The 20,845-nt window shown below is 41.7% G+C and overlaps 1 protein-coding gene across 1 annotated transcript in view; it reads right to left on the bottom strand.

The window, feature by feature from the left end:
* The window catches only part of LOC139461574 (protocadherin Fat 4-like), a 65,442-nt gene that overhangs the window by 22,255 nt on the left and 22,342 nt on the right, over positions 1–20,845 (bottom strand). The window contains exons 18-31 of the mRNA XM_071243052.1: positions 20,008–20,142; positions 18,243–18,663; positions 16,011–16,204; positions 14,567–14,806; positions 13,497–13,741; positions 11,479–11,893; positions 10,355–10,778; positions 9,377–9,570; positions 8,164–8,406; positions 6,945–7,177; positions 6,015–6,192; positions 4,542–4,953; positions 3,125–3,315; positions 1,094–1,336 (exon numbers count right to left, since the gene is read on the bottom strand). Coding sequence (XP_071099153.1) covers positions 1,094–1,336; positions 3,125–3,315; positions 4,542–4,953; positions 6,015–6,192; positions 6,945–7,177; positions 8,164–8,406; positions 9,377–9,570; positions 10,355–10,778; positions 11,479–11,893; positions 13,497–13,741; positions 14,567–14,806; positions 16,011–16,204; positions 18,243–18,663; positions 20,008–20,142 — 3,768 coding nt within the window. The remainder of the gene's footprint in view (positions 1–1,093; positions 1,337–3,124; positions 3,316–4,541; positions 4,954–6,014; positions 6,193–6,944; positions 7,178–8,163; positions 8,407–9,376; positions 9,571–10,354; positions 10,779–11,478; positions 11,894–13,496; positions 13,742–14,566; positions 14,807–16,010; positions 16,205–18,242; positions 18,664–20,007; positions 20,143–20,845) is intronic.

The following is a 20,845-nucleotide window of genomic DNA, read 5'->3' as shown; positions in this document are numbered from 1 at the left end:
CGCAAGAAGACTCGTCCCCATATCGATGAATGTTATGTGCTAAAATACGAAAAACCAATCAGAATGCGCGTATGATTTCAAGTTCTTCGTCAAAGAATCCCTCAGAAATAATTTTGATTTTACATATGTTTTGCAAAAATATACCAAAGACACAGTTAAATGTGTTCAATCATACTGTATAATTCCGCACGTTCCGATATGCTTTAAATTGCATCTGAAATATATCTAATATATGGGGAAAATGTGTAAACCATTACGCAACGATTTGACAATTGTTTTAGGTATGCCCGTTTCCGCTAAGACGGAACCCGGTCGTACAAATGGCCATGAGAGGGACACGAGTCGCTATTCGGCTTGTCCCGGAATAACACGAGTTAATCACGAATGGGACAATACTGTGACTACCAACAGTACAGTCGAACCTGGACTAGACGAAGCAGTGTTTGAAGATGTAAGCAACAGTTGACACCATACAGACATGACGTTCATTAACATCACACTCCTCATGCATGTTTCCTCTTTCCAGAGCGTTTCAGAAGAATGATGGGTGAGCGATAGAACATGTTTGGGGGAGGGGGATACCCTGTCCGACTGTTGTAGGGGAACACCATTCTTGACAGTGTGTTCTTTAAAATGCTTACAGTCCTGTAACCATGGTAACCCGTTTTGTGAATCTTCCAACAAGATTTGTTTTAATTCAGCTGATCAAGATGGCCATTCAGCAGTGAGTGAGAGCAGTGACTCGACACCAGCAGTGACGGGATTAACCTTATTACCCAAGGTAAGTCTTCACTGATGGTCACCCATTTCAGTACTATGAAAACTATTTGTGCATTTTGACAACCCGACCAACATCATCAACATCATCTTAACACAACTATGTTCCCGGGGGAACGGGTGGCTCAGGCATCTAAGGTGCTGCAATTCTCTGGGCAGAGTTGCGTTCCTACGATCGAGGGGTCAAATTATGTTTCTAGGCCTGTCAGCACCATACCCGTGCTCATGGGTTTCATCAAAGTAGTAAACTTCTGAGACCTGCAACACTTCGGGCTGACATTAATCTGACAAGTCGTGACAAAACTGGAATATTTACCATCTGTTGAATTTTCTTTGACTGTAACCTTGTATATGCTTTGACTGAAAGTGGGTACATTGTCGTTGATGTCGGTGATGGTGATGTTGAGAGTGCTGCTAATGACGCGATCTAAGTTGTCGGTGATGGCAATTGTGACGTCATTGATGACGGCGAGTCCATTACGACCATCACGGTCAATCCGTTGTTTTATTGTCAATTGGCCCGTCCTGTAATCCATTTCCAGCATACCCGTAGAATTTCCTGAGCGAGTAAAATACATATATATTTATCTGTAAAAACACGTTATCCCTGCTACATGGAGAATCTTTAACACCAGACGTCTTACTGATTTAGAGATCCCAGATAAATATAAGATGTAAAACTGGGGGCACGGGTGGCCCAGTCGGTTAAGGCGACTCGATTCGCTATGCAGAGTTGCGTCCCTTGAGCACGGCAGAATCTTATGATCCTGGATTCGAATCCAGGTTAACCTCGATTATATTTCTAGGTTTGTCAGCCTTGCTCGTCGGTTTCACCAAAGTGGCAAACGTCCAAGACATACATCACTTCGCTCGTTCCTTCCACATCAAGCTGACACGCCGTGATATAACCAGTGGGCGGCGTTAAACCCAACTCACTCACTTACACTCTATAGTGTAAACCGGTCCTCTACCTGGAAATATAGCTAGTCTATTGGCGTTACAATGCTGTTCACTGCGCTTTTAAATTTGACATAAAGCCTTCAATCCAAATTCCCAACCAATAAAGCATGAAGTAATATAGTTTATTAAAATTCTGATTATATTATATTAATATTATAAACATAATATTCCTCACTACTAGTAATGAATAAAATACAATCGAATGCATACCACCGCAATCCAAATTTAGACATATTTAGTGAAAAGAAGCTTTCGAATCTTAAATAAGAGGTCATGATATATGACGAGAATTCAAAGTTCTTTTAAAACTTGTCACAATTGCTTTTCGTGTGTGGTCTCTACATTTACCTTGACATTTTACGCTTGACATTAACCACAGTTCAGCAAACGTAGTAATAAAGTCAGAAATAAAAATTATCAGCTGTGAATTAACACAGCACAATTGCAAAATATGTGCTGCATAACTATACTCTTGGCCTTTCGGCTAGTTCAGCTGAAACCTTTTTTCACATACACATGAGTGTGTACAGTATCAGGAACGTCGTCCTGAAATTTAGCTAACCTGAACATCGTCTTAACAATATTTTACATTGACTGAGCTGGATATAAAACTTCAATAGAAAAAACAAAAACAAAATATATGTTCAGGCAACAAAAAACAATTCTCCACCAGCCAACATGACAACCCTGACTATATAAACAACATTGTAATAACGAATAGGCCGTCGAGTTACATAGTTTGACGTTAACCTGGATGGATCAATGTGTTAATGTTACAGGCAGCAGTAATGCAGCTTTATCGCAGACTTGATTGGCTGATAGCGTGAGTAATGATCAACGCAGTCAGGAAGGTGATCAATTATACTCAGTCGATCTCAATATACCGTATTTCATCTATTAGACGCCGGGACTCTAATAGACGCCGGCCTCTAATAGAAGCCGGGTCAATTGTTCAGTGCAAAAAAATAGAAGCCGGGCGTCTAATAGACGCCGGGTCGATCCATTGATACAATTAATTATCCCTTTTTGGGACCAAAATTGCATAATGAGGGCTCAAAATATTTCCATTCGTGACGATTCGGGACATTCGTGGTCATAGTGAAATGGGGGTATTAATAGAAGCCGAGCCTCCAATTGACGCTGGGCCTCTAATTGACGCCGGGTCAAAGGCTTGTCCGAAATAAATAGAAGCCCGGGCGTCTAATAGAGGAAATACAGTAATCGGATTTACGACAAACAAGAAATGAGAACCTAATCTAAATTGGATTATCCAGGGTGTAATTCAAAGATGCGCACACAATCTGACCAACACGTATTTGAAGTCGTGCAAGGACATCTGGGTGTACGAATTAGTTTATGTTAAAGGTAGTACGATGTATCTGTGTACCTGCGAGCGTGTATTGCAGTGTGGAGCCGCCGTCACTGTTCACTGTAAACAACCCTCCCACCACCGTCCCAACGGGGGTCTCCTCGGGTATTGCGAACGTCTTGGCAAAAGACACGGATGCCTCATCTACGTTGACAGTGGTGACTTGAACCAGGTAGCTGTAGTCGTTGTTGTACTTCCCATCGCTGGCTCTGACAAAATGGAACACGTCTGTGCAATATCAGGAAGTGAAAATAAATAAATATCAGGAATAACTAGTTGGATGACCTTTGTCTTGGACCCAGTCCATTCCGATACGGATGTGGTTGCGTCAGTACGATTCTATTCTCAGTAGACCAAAATGTTTTCAGCCAATGCAGGAAACAAGGGAAGCACATACAGTAAACTATGTTTATAACGAACACGCTTATAACGAACTGACCCATATAACGAACATATTTTTAGTCCCGGACATCTGTTGTATATATGCTGTATGGATGCTTATTATGAAATACGTTATAACGAACTAAAATGAGTGGTTATAACCGTAGTTTACTGTAACATGTTATTATGCAGTTTTGTAATTATGCCGTTATGTGATGGTTCTGTACATGTGGTTATCAGTGATTGTCTATGGATAAAGAGTTCGTGGTAGCGAAATAGTAGTGAAATAGACATCAACTCTGAACTGCCATAGACTATTCAATACCAAAACATGTTCAAGATACTACAAAACAGTATTATCTCGATATAGTGTTGAGGACGATATTACTTATGTGTGTCTGGATAAGTCCTTATCGACACTATAGTCCTATAGTGAAACACACGAGATCGAGCTGCAATCTCATTGGTTGAAAAACGTTGTCAAATGGGATTCAATCCCCAAAATCACTGCAAATGAATACTTATCTTAATGCGTATCTCTTTTGTCTCCAAATCCAAATTTGAAATATAGGTACCATTCGGCATGACGAAATGCATACCATAAAATATTAACTTTGACCATTATTTGTCCGAACAACGTCGATTTAAATTGCTTTTGTCCACATTCTGCTGACCCGAATCGCTGAAGTATATGATGTCACGCATTGCATATTCCATAGCATTCCAGCGTGACGTAATATTATTCCCAAGTGATGCTATGTCTGTCACAAAAGTGTGAGTTCTACGAAAAATTAATGATAGCTTTTGTATTTTTCAAATATCGAAAAACATGACTTTTCAGTTTTGTATTATTGAGTATTTGAGGCTCGGAAATTTAATTTAGAAACGGCGGCGTAAATATATACATAATGTTTATCTCCTAACTAAGAAACATATTAAAGCGTCAAACAACTAATACATGTTTAACAATGTTTTCCCTAGATCATTAATTCAATTTCCATCCCACAATAACCCGAATATGTTCAGCAAGTCTACATTCACAGAAACTACTAACCGTACGATCAGTGTTGGACAGGATCCAACTATATCCTTCACAGCCGTCTTCAAGACCAACGTCGAATCTCTGAACTCAACAACATCGTCACCTTCAATGATAGTCAGCGTAACGTCATCGCCATCGATATCAGCTGTGGGTATCAGGAGAAGATCGTCACCGATTGTTGCGTTCTCGAGAACACGGACAGCACGAACTGGTGACGTCACTGTTGGTGGGTTGTCATTGGAGTTGAGAACAAATATCCTGACCTTGCCCTTTATGACGCGTGGATCATTACCCGAATCGGTGACGTTGATTGACAGCTCGTAGACGTTCTGTCCGCCAGTTGCCACATCGCTGTCCAGGAAACCAGACACTCTAAGTGTTCCAGTAGAGTCGTCCAAAGTAAATGTGCTTATCTTCGATGATCCTTTAAAGATATAACGGATTAATAACCAATTAAAGCATCAATATGTCATTATGCGAAAGACAGTTGTCCCTACCTATATTTGTTTGGCAACTATGCTATTAATGAGAGTTGATCTGCTCATGATGAGAGTGAGTGAGTACAGTTTTACGCCGCTGTTAGCAATATTCGAGCAATATCACGGCGGGGGACACACACCAGAAATTGTATCCATGTGGGGAATCGAACCCGGGTCTTCGGCGTGACGAGCGAACACTTTAACCACTAGGCTACCCAACCGCCCGCTCATGTTGAGAACTTGCGTATCATATACACGTACAAATACGCTATAACACCTCTACTTGTTTTTATAAACATGATATGACATCACTCATCACTTATAGGTACATGATATAACATCACCATTCACTGTCGGGCAATTTATGGAGCATAATCCATCACGGGCACGTACATGTAGATTACTGATTGGTTAATAAAAATAACAATAATCTAACAACATATTATTTAAGCTCCATGAAGGCTGACATTCACATTCTATAACCTCCATGAAGGCTGATACGCACATGCTATATCCACCATTTATGAAAGATTATATGCATATCATCTATGAAAGCCTATATGTACACGCTATCAGAAATTCCGGGTTAGAACAGGTCTTCAGTAAGCCATGCTTATCGTAAGAGGCGTCTATGCTTATTGTAAGAGGCGACAAGCGGGATCAGGTAGTCGGACTCGTTGACGTGGTTGATGCATGTCATCGTGTCCCAATTGCGTGGATCGAGGTTCATGATATCAATCTCTGGATTGTCTAGTCCAGACTCGATTATTTACAGACGGCGTCATATGGCTAGAATATTGCGTCGTTAAAAAAACTAAAAAAGACCACAAATCTCTTAAGGCTGATATGCACAAGCTGTAACATGCACTTATAATATACGTGCAAAGACATTCCTTGTCACAACACAATGTTTATCTAAAATTAAGAAAATATGAGATCTGAAGAAAGCTTTTAAGGTCACGTAAAGGTTCTGTGCCTCCCTGGTTGAAGAGGACACTTGTCCTACCGCTGTCAGTGAGCTGGTAGGTCAGTTGCCCGTCCTTGCCCTTGTCTGCGTCAGTAGCGGTCAGCGTGATGACTTCGGTGCCAACAGTGACGTTCTCATACACGGTGAGGTTGGGGAAGTAGCCCGTAGCGTCTACTGGCATCGACCACTGGGGTGCAAACTCATTGACCGGTTGCACCTAGCAGGTAAACGGAAAACACAACAGTGAGGACTAGATGGAAAAAAATACTACATTTGTTTGTTTGTTGTTTAACGCCACACTCAGCAATATTACAGCTATATGACGGTGGTTTGTAAATAATGGAGTCTGGACCAGACAATCCGGTGATTGACGACATGAGCATCGATCCACACAACTTGGATACGATGACATGCGTCAACCAAGTCAGCGAGCCTGACCACCCGATCCCGTTAGTCGCCTCTTACGACAAGCATAGCCGCCTTTCACGGCAAGCATGGGTTGCTGAAGACCTATTCTACCCCGGATCTTCACGGGTCTACTACCGTTTTATATATTGTTATAACATAATTATTACAATACGTGTATCTGAGTTTGTCAATACAATACATTGCAATACATTGTATAAGAAATATCTAAATCCACTTGTGGATGAAAATATTAAAAAAACACATTTTCTTTGAACAAATTTCAATTATTCTCACTTTTCAGTTTGTTTCAGTAAATCATGGCGAAAGATAAAAATGGAGAGTTTGTAATTTTTGTAAAAGGTAGATAGGTATAATCTTCGTGTTGTAGAAAATATAAGGAAAGTTATCGAGGATTATAATAACGGAAGATAAATATGTAATTTAAGCCAATACAATGATGCTGTATAGTATTATAATCCATTTTTAAATTGAACAAATTTGCATTCTGGAAGTTTTGGTTTCTCACAATTACAAACAAATAATTAGCCACTGTTTGATTACCGCAACTACTACGACTGTTGTCCCCGTCATTGTCCCTCCCTCCGTCGTTATCGTCAGCGTGTAGGTATAATCTATCTGGTCGAGGTTCTCGTAGTCGAGACTGCTCCCATCCACTGACAGTTGATTGTCAGTCAGGTTGAACAAGGATCCTGGGTTACCGTCGACGATGTTGAGTTGCAGATTATCACCAGAGGGGACGTCAAAGTCGGACGCAGTGAGATTAAGTATATTCGCTGTAAATTGTAAAAAATATGCCGCACATGTTAGAATGTTCCTACAGTGTTTATGTCATCAAAACGATGTATTGTCGTGGTATCAGTTTGGTGCATAGAGTCTTTAGAAACCTCCAGTTGTCCAATCGCGTTAAATATGTAGATATGTTATAATATCCCCGGCGTTTTATATAATATCCCTATTTCATACAGGGAAGTTCCGAAATATTGAAACATGTGAATGTTCCTCGCTGGAGATTTATTTTGAACACAACGTTGACAAGGAAATGTGTGGAATGACAAGTGGTTCTATATATTTCAGTGGGATCGAACTTACAACCTTCGTATCTGAAGTCGAGTGAGTGAACGCTGATAAATCACAATGCATTTAAGAAGCTCATCGTCAAGTACATGAACGCCAGCAAGAGATATTTTACGCCCGATTCCTAAACTTCATGGAAAATATGGTTGAAACAAAAAATGTTTCAGATATTTATATTTGTTTTACAATTATTGCGGAAGGTGCGTGTGTGTGTGTGTGTGTATGTGTGTGTGTGTGTGTGTGTGTTGGAGGGGTGTGTGTATAAGTTCGATAAAACAATCTCCCTCTGTTTTTATGAGGCTTAAAAGCCCCATCCTCGGGATAAAACCCGACACCCCTTGGTTTTAACCTTCGGATTCGGATTTTAAATCTCATAAAAAACATTGCACTCAGCAATGCTCCAGCCCTATATGACGCGGATCCCGTTAGTCACATCTTACGACAAGCATGGATTGCTGAAGGCCTATTCCAACCCGGATCTTCACGGGTCGGATGTCATAAGTACGTACACAGTATAAGATTAAGTAGTATGCGGTATGCTATAAATACGTTACGTTGTCATTAAACATTTATAAAGTATGTCATTCCTTACGTATACATCATGACATTGAGTACGTCGGAGTGCGCTCCTATAATCACGTAATCTTTATATGAATATAATACATAAAGCATAAGCTGCTCTTACCGAAGGACGAATTCTCATCCACTGTGGAATAGTAATATATCTGAGAGAAAACAGGTGGGTTGTCATCAATATCTAGTATCGTCACATTGAAGTACTGAGTCGCTGTGGTTCCGGCCGAGTCCGAGACAGTGATGGACAGGTCAGTTAGTCGGGTGACTCCCTCGGTGCCATCACGGTCAATCCGCATTGCTATCTGCAGCTGATTCGTTGATGGATCAAAGCTGAAATACTTACTGTCGTTACCTGGAGAGAAATAATTCGGTATTTAATAGGTAATTCAAAAGAATACAAAGAATAATATATGCCTGACGATGCTGATCATGTCTTTGACCCGGGTTCGAATCTCAATATAGGAACAATGTGTGCTATTGTTAGTTGTTGTTTTTAATCGTATGAATTCATACTCACATATACTTCCCTGCATTATACCAAGAGTGGGTGAGTATAGTTTCGCGCCGTAGAAGCGCTATTCCTGTATTATCTAGGCGGGTGGACACACCAACAGTGAGTGTCTCACATTGTACCCACACGGGGGTCAAGCGATCCAAATATACTAAGAGATGGGGTACGCGTCAAAGTGGTCATACACGCTGCTACCAAGCTGCGAGGCTCAGATTGCTATTGGTCAGAATCTCTGATCGCTGATCAAACACTGGGTACTTACTCTGAAACGCCGTGACATAGCTGATATGTTATAATATGGCGTTAAACCACTTATCCACAAAGATAAGTGTGCGTCTGGTCATTCGGTACATCCTAGAAATCTACTGATAAATAATAACCGCCTACTAAAGTAATCATGCAGGTAAATGAGCCGAATAACATGTGAAATAAATCCCCTATCTCTGCTTAGTAACCATAAACTGATAACCTCACTCTGACGAAACAATGACGTCACTTTACACTACAGTGACGTCATCAAACAATGTATGACGTCAAATTAAACCATGTGAAATAAGGATGTATCTGACAGCAATCGAATACTCCAAACACTAGTTGATATTAAACTATTCCTATTTTCCAAATACTATGTTCAACTGTTTGTTGTTTAACGCCGCACTGATATCACGAGCATTGATCCGAGCAGTTGAGCTACGATGACAGGCATCAACCAAGTCAGCAAACCTCACCACCCGATCCCGTTAGTCGCCTCTTACGACAAGCAATGTTGCTGAAGACCTATTTATAACCCGGATCTTCACGAATGACAAACCTTGCAAACTGAAGGTGAGGTTGTCGTTTTGGTCCCCATCTGAAACAGTGAAGATACCCCCTAGTGCTGTGTTGACCGCAAGCTCTTCCTGGATGCTGACAGGCTCAAGAATGGTCAACACAGGAGCCTCGTCAATGACGTCAGTAATATACACCGTCATCGTCACGTTGGTGTTGAATCTCCCATCATCGGCACTGGAATATTGAGTTCATCGTCATTTAGATACGTCTTCTTCAAATGATATTTAACCTTGTTGACTTATACATAATGTTCGGGTAAGGTATACGGATTTGGCATGAAGGGACTATATGTAGAGTTAGTGAGTGAGTGAGTTTGGTTTGAACGTTATTTCAGTTATATCACAGCGTGTCAACTAGGCGTGAAAGCCCAAAACGATGTAGGTCCCACTTTGGTGACATCAAACAGTATGGTTGTGGTGCTGACAAAAAAGACTTGAACCTATGATTAATGATTTCTGGCAACCCAAAGAGACGGAAGTATACACGGAGCTTCAGACTACTGGGGGGCACGGGTGGCCCAGTCGTCTAAGGCGCCGCGATTCGCTGTGCAGAGTTTCGTCCTTTGGGCACGCCAGAAACCTATGATTGTGGGTTCGAATCCCGGTTCGCCCCGATTATGTTTCTAGGTTTGTCAGCACCATACCCGTGCTCGTGGGTTTCACCAAAGTGGTAAACGTCTGAGACCTGCATCACTTCGGGCTTTCCTCCCACATTAAGCTGACACGCCGCGATATAACTGGAATACTGTTAAAAGCGGCGTAAAACCCAACTCACTCATTCAGACTACTGGTCACCGTGCCCCTTCTCTACCTGAAAATTAGTTTAATACTGCCTGAATTGTATTGCATAGCATGCTGATTCTTATACTATGAATGGTTGAGTTTCTTGGAAAAGATATTTGTTAAAATGTTTCAGAAATTGGCTTTCAAAATATTTCACAGATTTGAGTTCTACGTACCTTAGTATAACATTATAGATTGTTTTTTCTTCGTAATTGAAATCTTGGAGCACGCGTAGGCTTCCATTAGCTACTTCGAAAAAGGCAAAATCTCCACCAGTAACAGAAAACGTCACATCATCACCGTCAATATCTGTCCCGGATGTGAAGTTGAAAATGACGTCACCTACTGCCTTATCTTCGGGGACGGTGACAAGACTAGTGGGTGTATCAAGTGTTGGTGGATTATCATTAACATTCAGAAGTAGGATGGTCACAGTCCTCTCCACAGACTGAGCAGGGTCACCACCATCCTTGGCCCGGACAGTCACATTGTAGTATTCAACGCCTCCTGTTGCTTTGTCACGGTCAAGGTTATCTGACACGCGCAGTTCGCCGGATATAGCGTCAATGGAAAATGGGGAATTGTCACTCGTCCCTTTATCTGCAAGAAAAATAACCATGACAACTAAACGTAACGTTCCAAAGTGGCATGAATGCCAAAATGACATGATTTGGGTTTTACCCCCCTGTAAAACTATTCAAGCATATCTCAGCCTGGGACACCATATATGGGCTTCACATATTGTATCCATGCTTAGAATCAAACCCGGTATTTCGGCGTGACAGGCGAAGGCTATATCCACAAGGTTATCTCACCGTATACATATTTACTGTATGAGCCTCCCATACAATCGCGCCATGAGGCGGCGGAGCTGAGATTGTGTTCAAGAAAACGTTATTGTTCTACAAGTTTTTCCTTGGCAAGATGTAAACACACACACGTTCATTCACCAAATATTCAGGAAATGTGCCAAAGTGCACAAGATGTTTATTTACTTCATTGTAAAGTCTACAGTTTTCACATATCTTTTTCTGCTTTAATTTTTACGCAGCAATAATACTTTCAGCAATACACATTTTTAAAATAAATGTTACAATTCATTATGTCTGTACTTGTGATAAATATGCCTCTTGTGTCAAGAAACTCCTTACTCATATGGCAATTTGATGGCAATGAATCCTTGAAACCCTTGAAAGTCACATAAATGTAAAAAAGAAGTTGTTCATCCACATGTCTTATCGTTACTTAGTCCTCCAACTTCTAAATGCCTCTCAGAGAAGACACATCATCAATTACGTACCTGACGCAGTATATCGAACGCTGTATCTCACAACGCCGTCTTTTCCTCCATCCTCATCAGTTGCTCGGAACGACATGACCAAAGTTCCTAATGTTGCATTTTCAAATACACTGAGTTGCGAAAACGTTGCATTTTGTGAGTTTGAGCCTGTCTGAATGCCATTCGAGGATGCCTCTGTTGTATTTGTAGATGTCTCAAGGGCGTTACTGGCGTTCCCAAGTCCGGTAGTTGTGGTCGCAACTTGTGTCGTGATATTTGAAGATCCCGGGGTAGTGGCCTTCATTTCTGTCGTAGATGTCGCCGGCCCAGGGGTTGTCGTCGCATTGTCATTGTTTACCTCTCTCTTACGTCTATTAAAGGATGTTGTGGGGACTGTGGCTTCCCATTTAGGAGCGTATTCATTTACAGGAAGCACCTACAGATGTAAATACATTATTGTGGCTTCTTGAATTGGTATATGCTGTAATATGCATCTGTTCTTAATGTTGGTTTGTTTGTTTCTTTCTTTGTTGTTTAACGCCGTACTCAGCAATATTCCAGCTATATTACGGCGGTCTGTAAAGAATCGAGTCTGGACTAGACAATCCAGTGATTGACATAATGAGCATCGATCCATGCAATTGGGATACGATGACATGCATCAACCAAGTCAGGGAGCCTGACCATCCGATCCCGTTAGACGCCTCTTACGACAAGCATAGTTGCCTTTCACGGTACGTATGGGCTGCTGAAGAGTTTTTCTATCCCGGATCTTCACGGGTCTCTGTTCTAAATGTACACATTTCAACATATATCATGGTCGCGATACATAATACCCTTAAGGTCAGTATACAAATTATCCAGTGTATTTGGAACCATGAAGCATGCGACTGACACCTTGTGGAACGACAGACCATTCTTCCTGAAGTGCTTGGCATAATTGCTCCAGATTCTACGAGCCTGGCTGACGTTGACGTAAACATGTGTCTAGGTCATCACACATATAATCATTGGGGTTGAGATCCGGTGACCTTGACGGCCACGGCAGTATGTTTATGTTTCGATGTGTCTGGAAGTCAGTACAGGATCGTGATGTGTAGGGACGAGCATTGTCATACTGAAAAATGTCTCCTGGTACTTGCAGGGCACGAGGACACGATAACACACACCTGTTAAGTTGCCCTGGATAGGAACAAGATTGGTTCTACGTCCACAGCAGATGATTCCCCACATCATGAAACTTCTTCTTTCTTGTGCACAAACTACTGTATAATGCTCATCGCGTCGCCGATAACTCCCATATCATATGACGATTCGTAAAAGCAGGGCCTAATTGTTAACTGAGACGCACCTGAGCCAAAATATCACTTGCTGAATAGAAATATGTTCATTCTAAACGATAAAATTTAGACAGCTGTAAAAAAATATCAGACTTCTTTTTGTGATTAGAACAAAAAAAGATACTAGTTTTTTGGTGCAATGCTTGAAAACAACCGGGTAGATGATATGTGATGGAATGTAGCAGTCAAGTGTTAGTAGACAGACATTTGATCATTGTAACTTGTGGTGAATTGTGGGCAAATTTTGCACAAGTTATAATTTTAGCATATAATGAAATCCATTTGCAGGCAAATACTACCTCGTTTTGTAAGCATTAATACCGACATGCAGCTCCACTATGACCAAGTACACGTCATATTTCATGTAGATCGCTGAACGTGCCGACCTCTGCACAATATTATTGCGCTTCTAAGCTAAAGCTGCCATGACGACTAGGAATCTCTTGCAACATATTTAACATCGAAATAAACACTGAGAATATTTGTCCCATTATAGTTACAATCACAAAATGAAGAAAGGGTTGATAGTTTAACTGGATTTCAGATTTTCATTTTGTTTAAAAACGAAGTTAAAACCCATTGAATATATTGTGTTTAGGCATTGTGTTCCGTCAATCCCGTCTTATTGCGTCTACAACTTCTTCTCCATGCAACTTAATGACAGATTGTCCACTCTACTGTTGTTCTGACAACACTGACCTCTACGATGACCAGAGTGGCTGCAGTCTTTGGGTTGATGCCACCAGAAGCAGCAGTAGCCTTCAGGGTGAGGATATACTTGAAGTCCTGGTCCTGAAGACTCTCGTAGTCCACAGTGCCCGACACCGTCAGCTCCAGACCGCGGACACTGAACACATTGCTTGCATCTCCGGACACGATCGAGACGTTGAACTCACCGTTCACGCCAGCGTCCGAGTCGGTGCAGTTCAGTTGGAGTAGTGTCACTGGAACAGTCAATGGATAAATTGGGCTTTAGCACTCGTAACGTAACTGTTTTTAAGACTTAAATTATATATATGACACTAAAGACATATGGCATGACATATTCACAGTGCAATATAAAATAATTGGGTGTTCCTTAACTTCTTTTGAGTATCGGTGACTTTGACGTAAACGTATGTCTAGCACATCACATATATGCTCATTTGGGTTGAGATCCTGTGACCCTGATGGTGTTTGTACATTTGTTCTGAGGTCACTGGAAAATAAGGAAGGCCCCAAATAATGCAAGTGGGTGGGTGAACTGTACCACTTTGTAAAACCTTAATGACCGGGTACACAGACATACAAAGGAATAGGTTCAGGGAGGATCTGCGACTGGCATTCACGACCGACGGATCCTGACGCGGTGTCGATCAAAGGACCTCAGAGGATATAGGCGAATAATATTTACACCTGTAGAAGTTAGTCTCTATGGCAAAATCAAAAAAGAATAATAATAATTACATTATGTATAACATTCGAATTCCCAGACAAACGTCTTGAAGACCAAATGGACTTACATGATCACAGGCGAATAATATTCACACCTGCCAAAGTGATTTTCGACCCTAAAATCCAAAATAATAATGTAATATAAAAAACATTATAACAAAGTAAAGCCATTGCTACATTCTATGTCAATTGGATACAGGTTGTGTGTGACGCCCACAAGAATTGATTTAAAAAATTGATGTAATCTTGTACATAATAACATATTTCAGCCAAAGGCATACTTTAGTTACTTTCTCCCGTACATTCCGGAAGAACAGCTATAGAAAAAATATTACCGTTAGCCGCGTTCTCTGTGACGCTAGTTTTATACAGCGTGGAGGAAAATGTCGGGAAGTTGTCGTCCACGTCCACGATGGTCAAATTGAGTTGTTTCGAAGCGTTGAGTCCAGATTGGTCCACCACGGTCAGGGTCAGCTGGTCAAGGTAGGGGTACGGCAAGGACTCCAGGTCCAGTCTGTCACGGACCTGGAACTCTCCCGTGGTGTTGTCCACGCTCAGGTAGGAGCTGTGTGTCCCTGTTCATTAATCCGCGTTCATTAATAATTCATCATAAGGTGAGTTGAGGTAAAATGGGGTTTGACGTCGCGTAAAGGATTATTGCACTTAATAGCGATGTGCATGCTCGTGTGTGTGTGTGTGTGTGTGTGTGTGTGTGTGTGTGAGAGAGAGAGAGAGAGAGAGAGAGAGAGAGAGAGAGAGAGAGAGAGAGAGAGAGGCTGCTTGTACTAGTCCGGACTGATGCCGATTTTACAGTGCTAGCCCACTGAGATACCATGCCAAAGTTAAAACTAATACCAAACTCAGACACAGTATACTGACTCCGAGCAAACCAATCTTTCTTTTCGCCCCTTAATGCCGAGCGCCAGGCAGGGTAACAACAAGTACCAACTTTTAACGTCTTGTGGTATGAGGCGGCCGGGGATCGAACCTCGGTCCTTCCGCTCTCCCGGCGGACGCTTTACCACAAGACCACTGTAATTTTAGATATACAGTGAGGCATTATAGGACCACTGAAAATATATCGAATTATCTGTAGTTACAGAGGCGAGATAACATGGGGTTAAACCTCGCGTTCACGATTGTTTTACTCATTGAGCGACGTGCATGGACGTGGGTATGTGTGTGTGTGTGTGTGTGTGTGTGTGTGTGTGTGTGTGTGTGTGTGTGTGTGTGTGCTACCAGTTCTATTGCCGGTGTTATACTTCTAGTTCACAGAGATACAATACAACAGTTTAACATGGATACCCAACTGTGACACAGTTTTATAATAACCTTGTTTTATCCCGTTCATGCCGAGCGCCAGGCAGGGAACTAACAAGTGCCATCCATATATGTCTTTTGGCTTGACGCGACCGATGATCGAATTGAATAACTGCTTGGTAAAAAACTGACATCGACGAACAAAATAATGTGAATTCAAACTTGAGACGCATATTCACACGGGACAAAACCAATTCATTTGTTCTCTATAATACTCCAGTTATGTGTAAATAATCGAGTCTGGACCAGATAATCCAGTGATTGACATCATGAGCATAAATCTACGCAATTGGGACACTATGACATGCGTCAGCCAAGTCAGGGAGCCTGACCACCCGATCCCGTTAGTCGTCTCCTACGACAAGCATAGTCGCCTGTTACGACAAGCATGGGTTGCTGAAGACGAATTCTAATTCGGAACTCATCGGGTTCTCTGAGATAAAAATTAGGACCATTTACCTGACAGCGAATACTTCAGCACATCGCCTCTATCTTGATCGGTAACTCGGACCACTCCGCCGATCACAGTTCCAATCGGAAGTTCTTCAATGACCAGAACAGGGGTCAGTGTCACTATATTGGGCGGTTCATCTATGACATCAGTGACGTTAAGGACGAACGTCTCCTTGACGCTGAACACGCCATCACTCATGCTGGATTATAAAGAGATTCAGCAGTAAGTAAATTACACTTGACATACATGTAACCTATATATTTTTATTTTTTATGTGATGAACGGAACTACGGAAGCCTTTTAGGGCCATTTGTTTTTTTTAAAAAAATTCGATACTAAGTTGAAATTTTAACTTAGTATCTTGAAATTTCAACTAAGTATCTTGAAATTTCAACTTAATATCTTGAAATTTCAACTTCTGTATCTTGAAATTTCAACTTAGTTTCTTGGAATTACAACTTAGTATCTTGAAATTTCAAGATAGTATCGAAAAAAAATAAAAAAACAAATGGCCCTAAAAGGCTTCCATACGGAACACAATGCCTAAACACAATATATTCATATAAACTGCCCGGCAGAAAATTGGATACGACCGCAAATTTACAAAGTAATGAAAACGTAACTTGGCTGAAAACAGTCGCTGAAATACTGCAAACTTAAGTTCCGAAACAAAACTATGTTATCCGTATCACATACATCACCATCGAATAACCATTTTGCTTGTTTCATTTTCATTGGGTCACAGGGTTAAACATGGTTGGTGGGTCACAGGGTTAAAGATGGATTGGTGGGTCACATGGTTAAAAATGGATTGGTGGGTCACATGGTTAAAGATGGATTGGTGGGTCACATGGTTAAACATGGATTGGTGGGTCACATGGTTAAACATGGTTGGTGGGTCACAGGGTTAAACATGGTTGGTGGGTCACATGGTTAAACATGGTTGGTGGGTCACAGGGTTAAACATGGTTGGTGGGTCACAGGGTTAAAGATGGATTGGTGGGTCACATGGTTAAAGATGGATTGGTGGGTCACATGGTTAAACATGGATTGGTGGGTCACATGGTTAAACATGGTTGGTGGGTCACATGGTTAAAGATGGATTGGTGGGTCACATGGTTAAACATGGTTGGTGGGTCACATGGTTAAAGATGGATTGGTGGGTCACATGGTTAAACATGGTTGGTGGGTCACAGGGTTAAACATGGTTTGTGGGTCACATGGTTAAAGATGGATTGGTGGGTCACATGGTTAAACATGGATTGGTGGGTCACAGGGTTAAACATGGTTGGTGGGTCACGATGTCTGTCCAAAGGGTTGAACATTACTATCGGGAGTGTCAGTATCAGATGTCATTAAGATACCCTGTAGTTTTCATTAATCAAACAGATCATTCTAAACTATTTTTCAGTGAGAAAGAGTGCGTTTATGTTATTTTAATAATGTGTTTAATAATGTGTTCTATCGTCTGTCCGCCCAGTATTCAATGGACTTTCTCTACTAATAGGGATCCTTTTGCCTCGATTATTGCATGACTAGTTTCTCGAAGGACATACGATATCAGTAGTGCTAAGTCGTTTGTGCATGTGCGCCTTGGGCCATAGTATGAAGGCCATATTCAGTTTGGGTCCAGATATCGCTGGGTCCAGATATCGTTGGGTCCAGATATCGTTGGGTCCAGATATCGTACTCAGTGCGAAAATGAGACAGCATATATCTGTTGTTGTAGTATTTATAAATGCTGTGTTGAAACTTACACTAAATTTTGAGCAAGTGAAAAATCAAAGTGGGATTTGAATCAAACTACAATGTTACATGTGCGTTAATTGTCGTAGCCTAGTTCATTTTACTGCGGTGAGTTGGTACTCTCATAGAATATGTACAAAACAAACGTGACACCAGCGGCGTTTAAACTTGTATCATAAGTTCCCTTGTGTTTTACACGAGAACAGTTGATTTGCCTTTGCATGTGTTTGTGACGGTTGTGAGGCAGGATACGCCATTTCGTGAACACATGGTATCATAGCTATTTGATAGTGATTCACAGATATCTATGATACGAGCTCGGAAAGTTGAAATCGGGCAGTGCAGTTTTCTTATGATGGTTTGACATTTTTATGTTAAGACAAATACGAAAATACGCACTTTCCAATTTCTGACAGCGCATGGTTATAAGCTGCGCTGCATGTAAATGTTATGTTATTGTTTCCGTGTTATAAATCAAGCATGTCACTTACCGTATGGAAAGCATGTAACATTCTTGACTTTCATGGTCCACGACCTCCTTCAGTCTCAACACGCTCCCATTAACATAGAAATAGTCAACATCGCCTTCCACCAACGTAATCGTGAAGTTGTCCACATCAGCGTCATATCCGGTGATGTTTGTGATGACGTCATCAATATTAGTGTTTTCGGGGACCGTTATCCGTCGCACAAAATCAACAAACCTCGGGGGATTGTCGTTTATGTTTGTGATGAATATTGTGATGTTGGTGGTGTCGTTCATTGCCTCCTGTCCCTGGTCAGTTGCCATCAGTTCCAGAGAGTAATATAGCGACCCCCCAGTTGCCGAATCACTATCAAGAAGCGTGGCGGGCTGCAGCGCTCCGGTGGTCGGATGTATTGTGAACGCATCATCAGCAGGCATGCCCCTGTCTTATATACATAGGAAATAAACATATATAAGACAACACGTTATCTACCGCAATCAAACCAACCCTTTAAAACATTTACAATAAGTGAGTTTAATGGTCCTTTCAAAAGTATTCCAGTTATATCTCGGCGTGTCAGCTTAATATGGAGGAAAGCCCGAAGTGATGCAGGTCTCAGGCGTCTGCCACTTTCGTGAAACCAACGAGCACGGAAAAACCTTGAAACATAATCGGGTGTATTCGACCCACAATTATAGGTTTCTGGCGTGCCAAGGTGACGCAACTCAGCACAGCGAATTGAGGCTCCACAGACGAATGGGCCACCATTGCCCTCTAACCATTTAGATTATAACCTACGAGCGTCGAGGAATCACAGATTATTTTCCAAAGATAGTTATCTTTATTCAACATTATTTGACGATTACTAATTGAAACGTTGAGATCAATCGCTCTCTTGCTGGACCATCACATAAGACTCCCTGTGACTTTATGAAAAATGAACATCTTTAATGATTTTCGACAATGCATTGAAATGACGTCACGTTGCTGTTACGTAATAAAAAAAAACATTTTTTTCATATACTTTGTCATATCGCTAAAGATATAAGAACTAAATTCGAAAGAGAAGTGTTATCTTTGTGTTTTTTATATCCATTTAAACTCTCATATTAATAGCATGGTTGTTTTCGTTTGTAATCTATTTCAAACATACTCTAAACAACATCAGGGGCGGTGGGGTAGCCTGGTGGTTAAAGCGTTCGCTCGTCACGCCGAAGGCCTGGGTTCGATTCACCACATGGGGGCAATGTGTAATTTGCCTTTATTGATTTAACTAAGTGTAGTTATTTTGGCATGGTGTTGTTTAGGAGACAACCGAGTCGATTGAAAGGAAAAAGGGGAGGGGGGGGGGGGGGGGACAATTCGTCATTAACCTTTATCAATCCCCCGCGAACACATACAGTAATGGGGCCTTTACACAGGATGGTGACCTTTGTGCCTCCCGTGTGCGACCATAGAATTTGCCAGGTCGTCGTTGGAGGCTCAAAGTAGGCAGAATGGTTGCCTAGTTCGTTCCAAGTTGGTGCACAGAAGGTTCAGACATTGCCATGGACGCTTTGGTCGCCGTCAATTTTTGAACATGTTAAAAACAGTCGCACAAAGGTCGCCGAGGAGGCTGGTGGCTCAAAGGTGGCTCAAAGGAGGCAGAAGGGAGGCACAAGCATGTTGCAGAATGAAGGCACAGTTGTTGCCCAATGGTCGCTAGGTAACCTATGCGTTCTGCTGAAATACTGTTCCGTAAATCTGGGCGGTGCTTCTGCCTCCCTTGTGCCTCCTTTGGGCGACCAACAGCGTGCATTGAATGATGACTGTGGCGACCGCCGTGCCTCCATTCGGCGACCACGGCAACCCTTGAGACACCATGGCAATGCTTCTGCCTCTTTTCTGCCTCCTTTGAGCTTCCTGTAGTACCTCCTCAGCCTGCCTATAAATAGAGGGCAGTTTCTGCTGAACAACTCGAGCAGTTTCTGCTGAACAACTGTTGGAACAGTTAAATGGAAACGTGATTTTCTTGGTTTAGGCGACTATTGAGCGTCCTGGCCGTCAAAGGTGGGTAAACCCTGGGTAAAGTGGCCTTAACGTTGTATATTTAATACACAAAACAGCCACAGCTTCGTTTCATCGACAAGGTAAGCAGCGTATGCTCAGACCAATGACATCGTACAAATGGAGATATTTTCATGCAACATATGCAACAGCCATGCTGCTATTTACTCTACACATTGCGTCATCGTTGGGCAACGGTAGGGTTCGCACAAAAAGTATGCACGGGGTTCAGGCCATTCGATTTCCTTGAGTAACACACGGTCTCATTTCATTACTAAATGAAATCTAGATGCACGTCACGATTAATCCGCGTGTCGGAGGTATGTATTCACGGGTGATGGAGGGATGCAGTGTATACACACCCGTGAAGTATTCACATCACTACTATATCATGAAATCTGATCTGAGGAATGGTCAACTATTTGGGGCTCCTACATTATCCATCATTCGGGAGAGTTCTCCCGTGAACAGTGAGTGGGATAGGTTTTTCAGCCTATTAAACAGTAGTTTGCATGTTGTTATAACGTAAAAACGCATCCCCAAAACATTTGAAAAAAATGTAACAAATTAAACCCTTTAAA

This window comes from Haliotis cracherodii, unplaced genomic scaffold (genome assembly GCF_022045235.1).
Source record: "Haliotis cracherodii isolate W230 unplaced genomic scaffold, xgHalCrac1.p SCAF_15, whole genome shotgun sequence".
Taxonomy (NCBI): domain Eukaryota; kingdom Metazoa; phylum Mollusca; class Gastropoda; order Lepetellida; family Haliotidae; genus Haliotis; species Haliotis cracherodii.
Note: the sequence above shows the minus strand (reverse complement) of the source record. Positions and strands in the feature narration are given on the sequence as shown.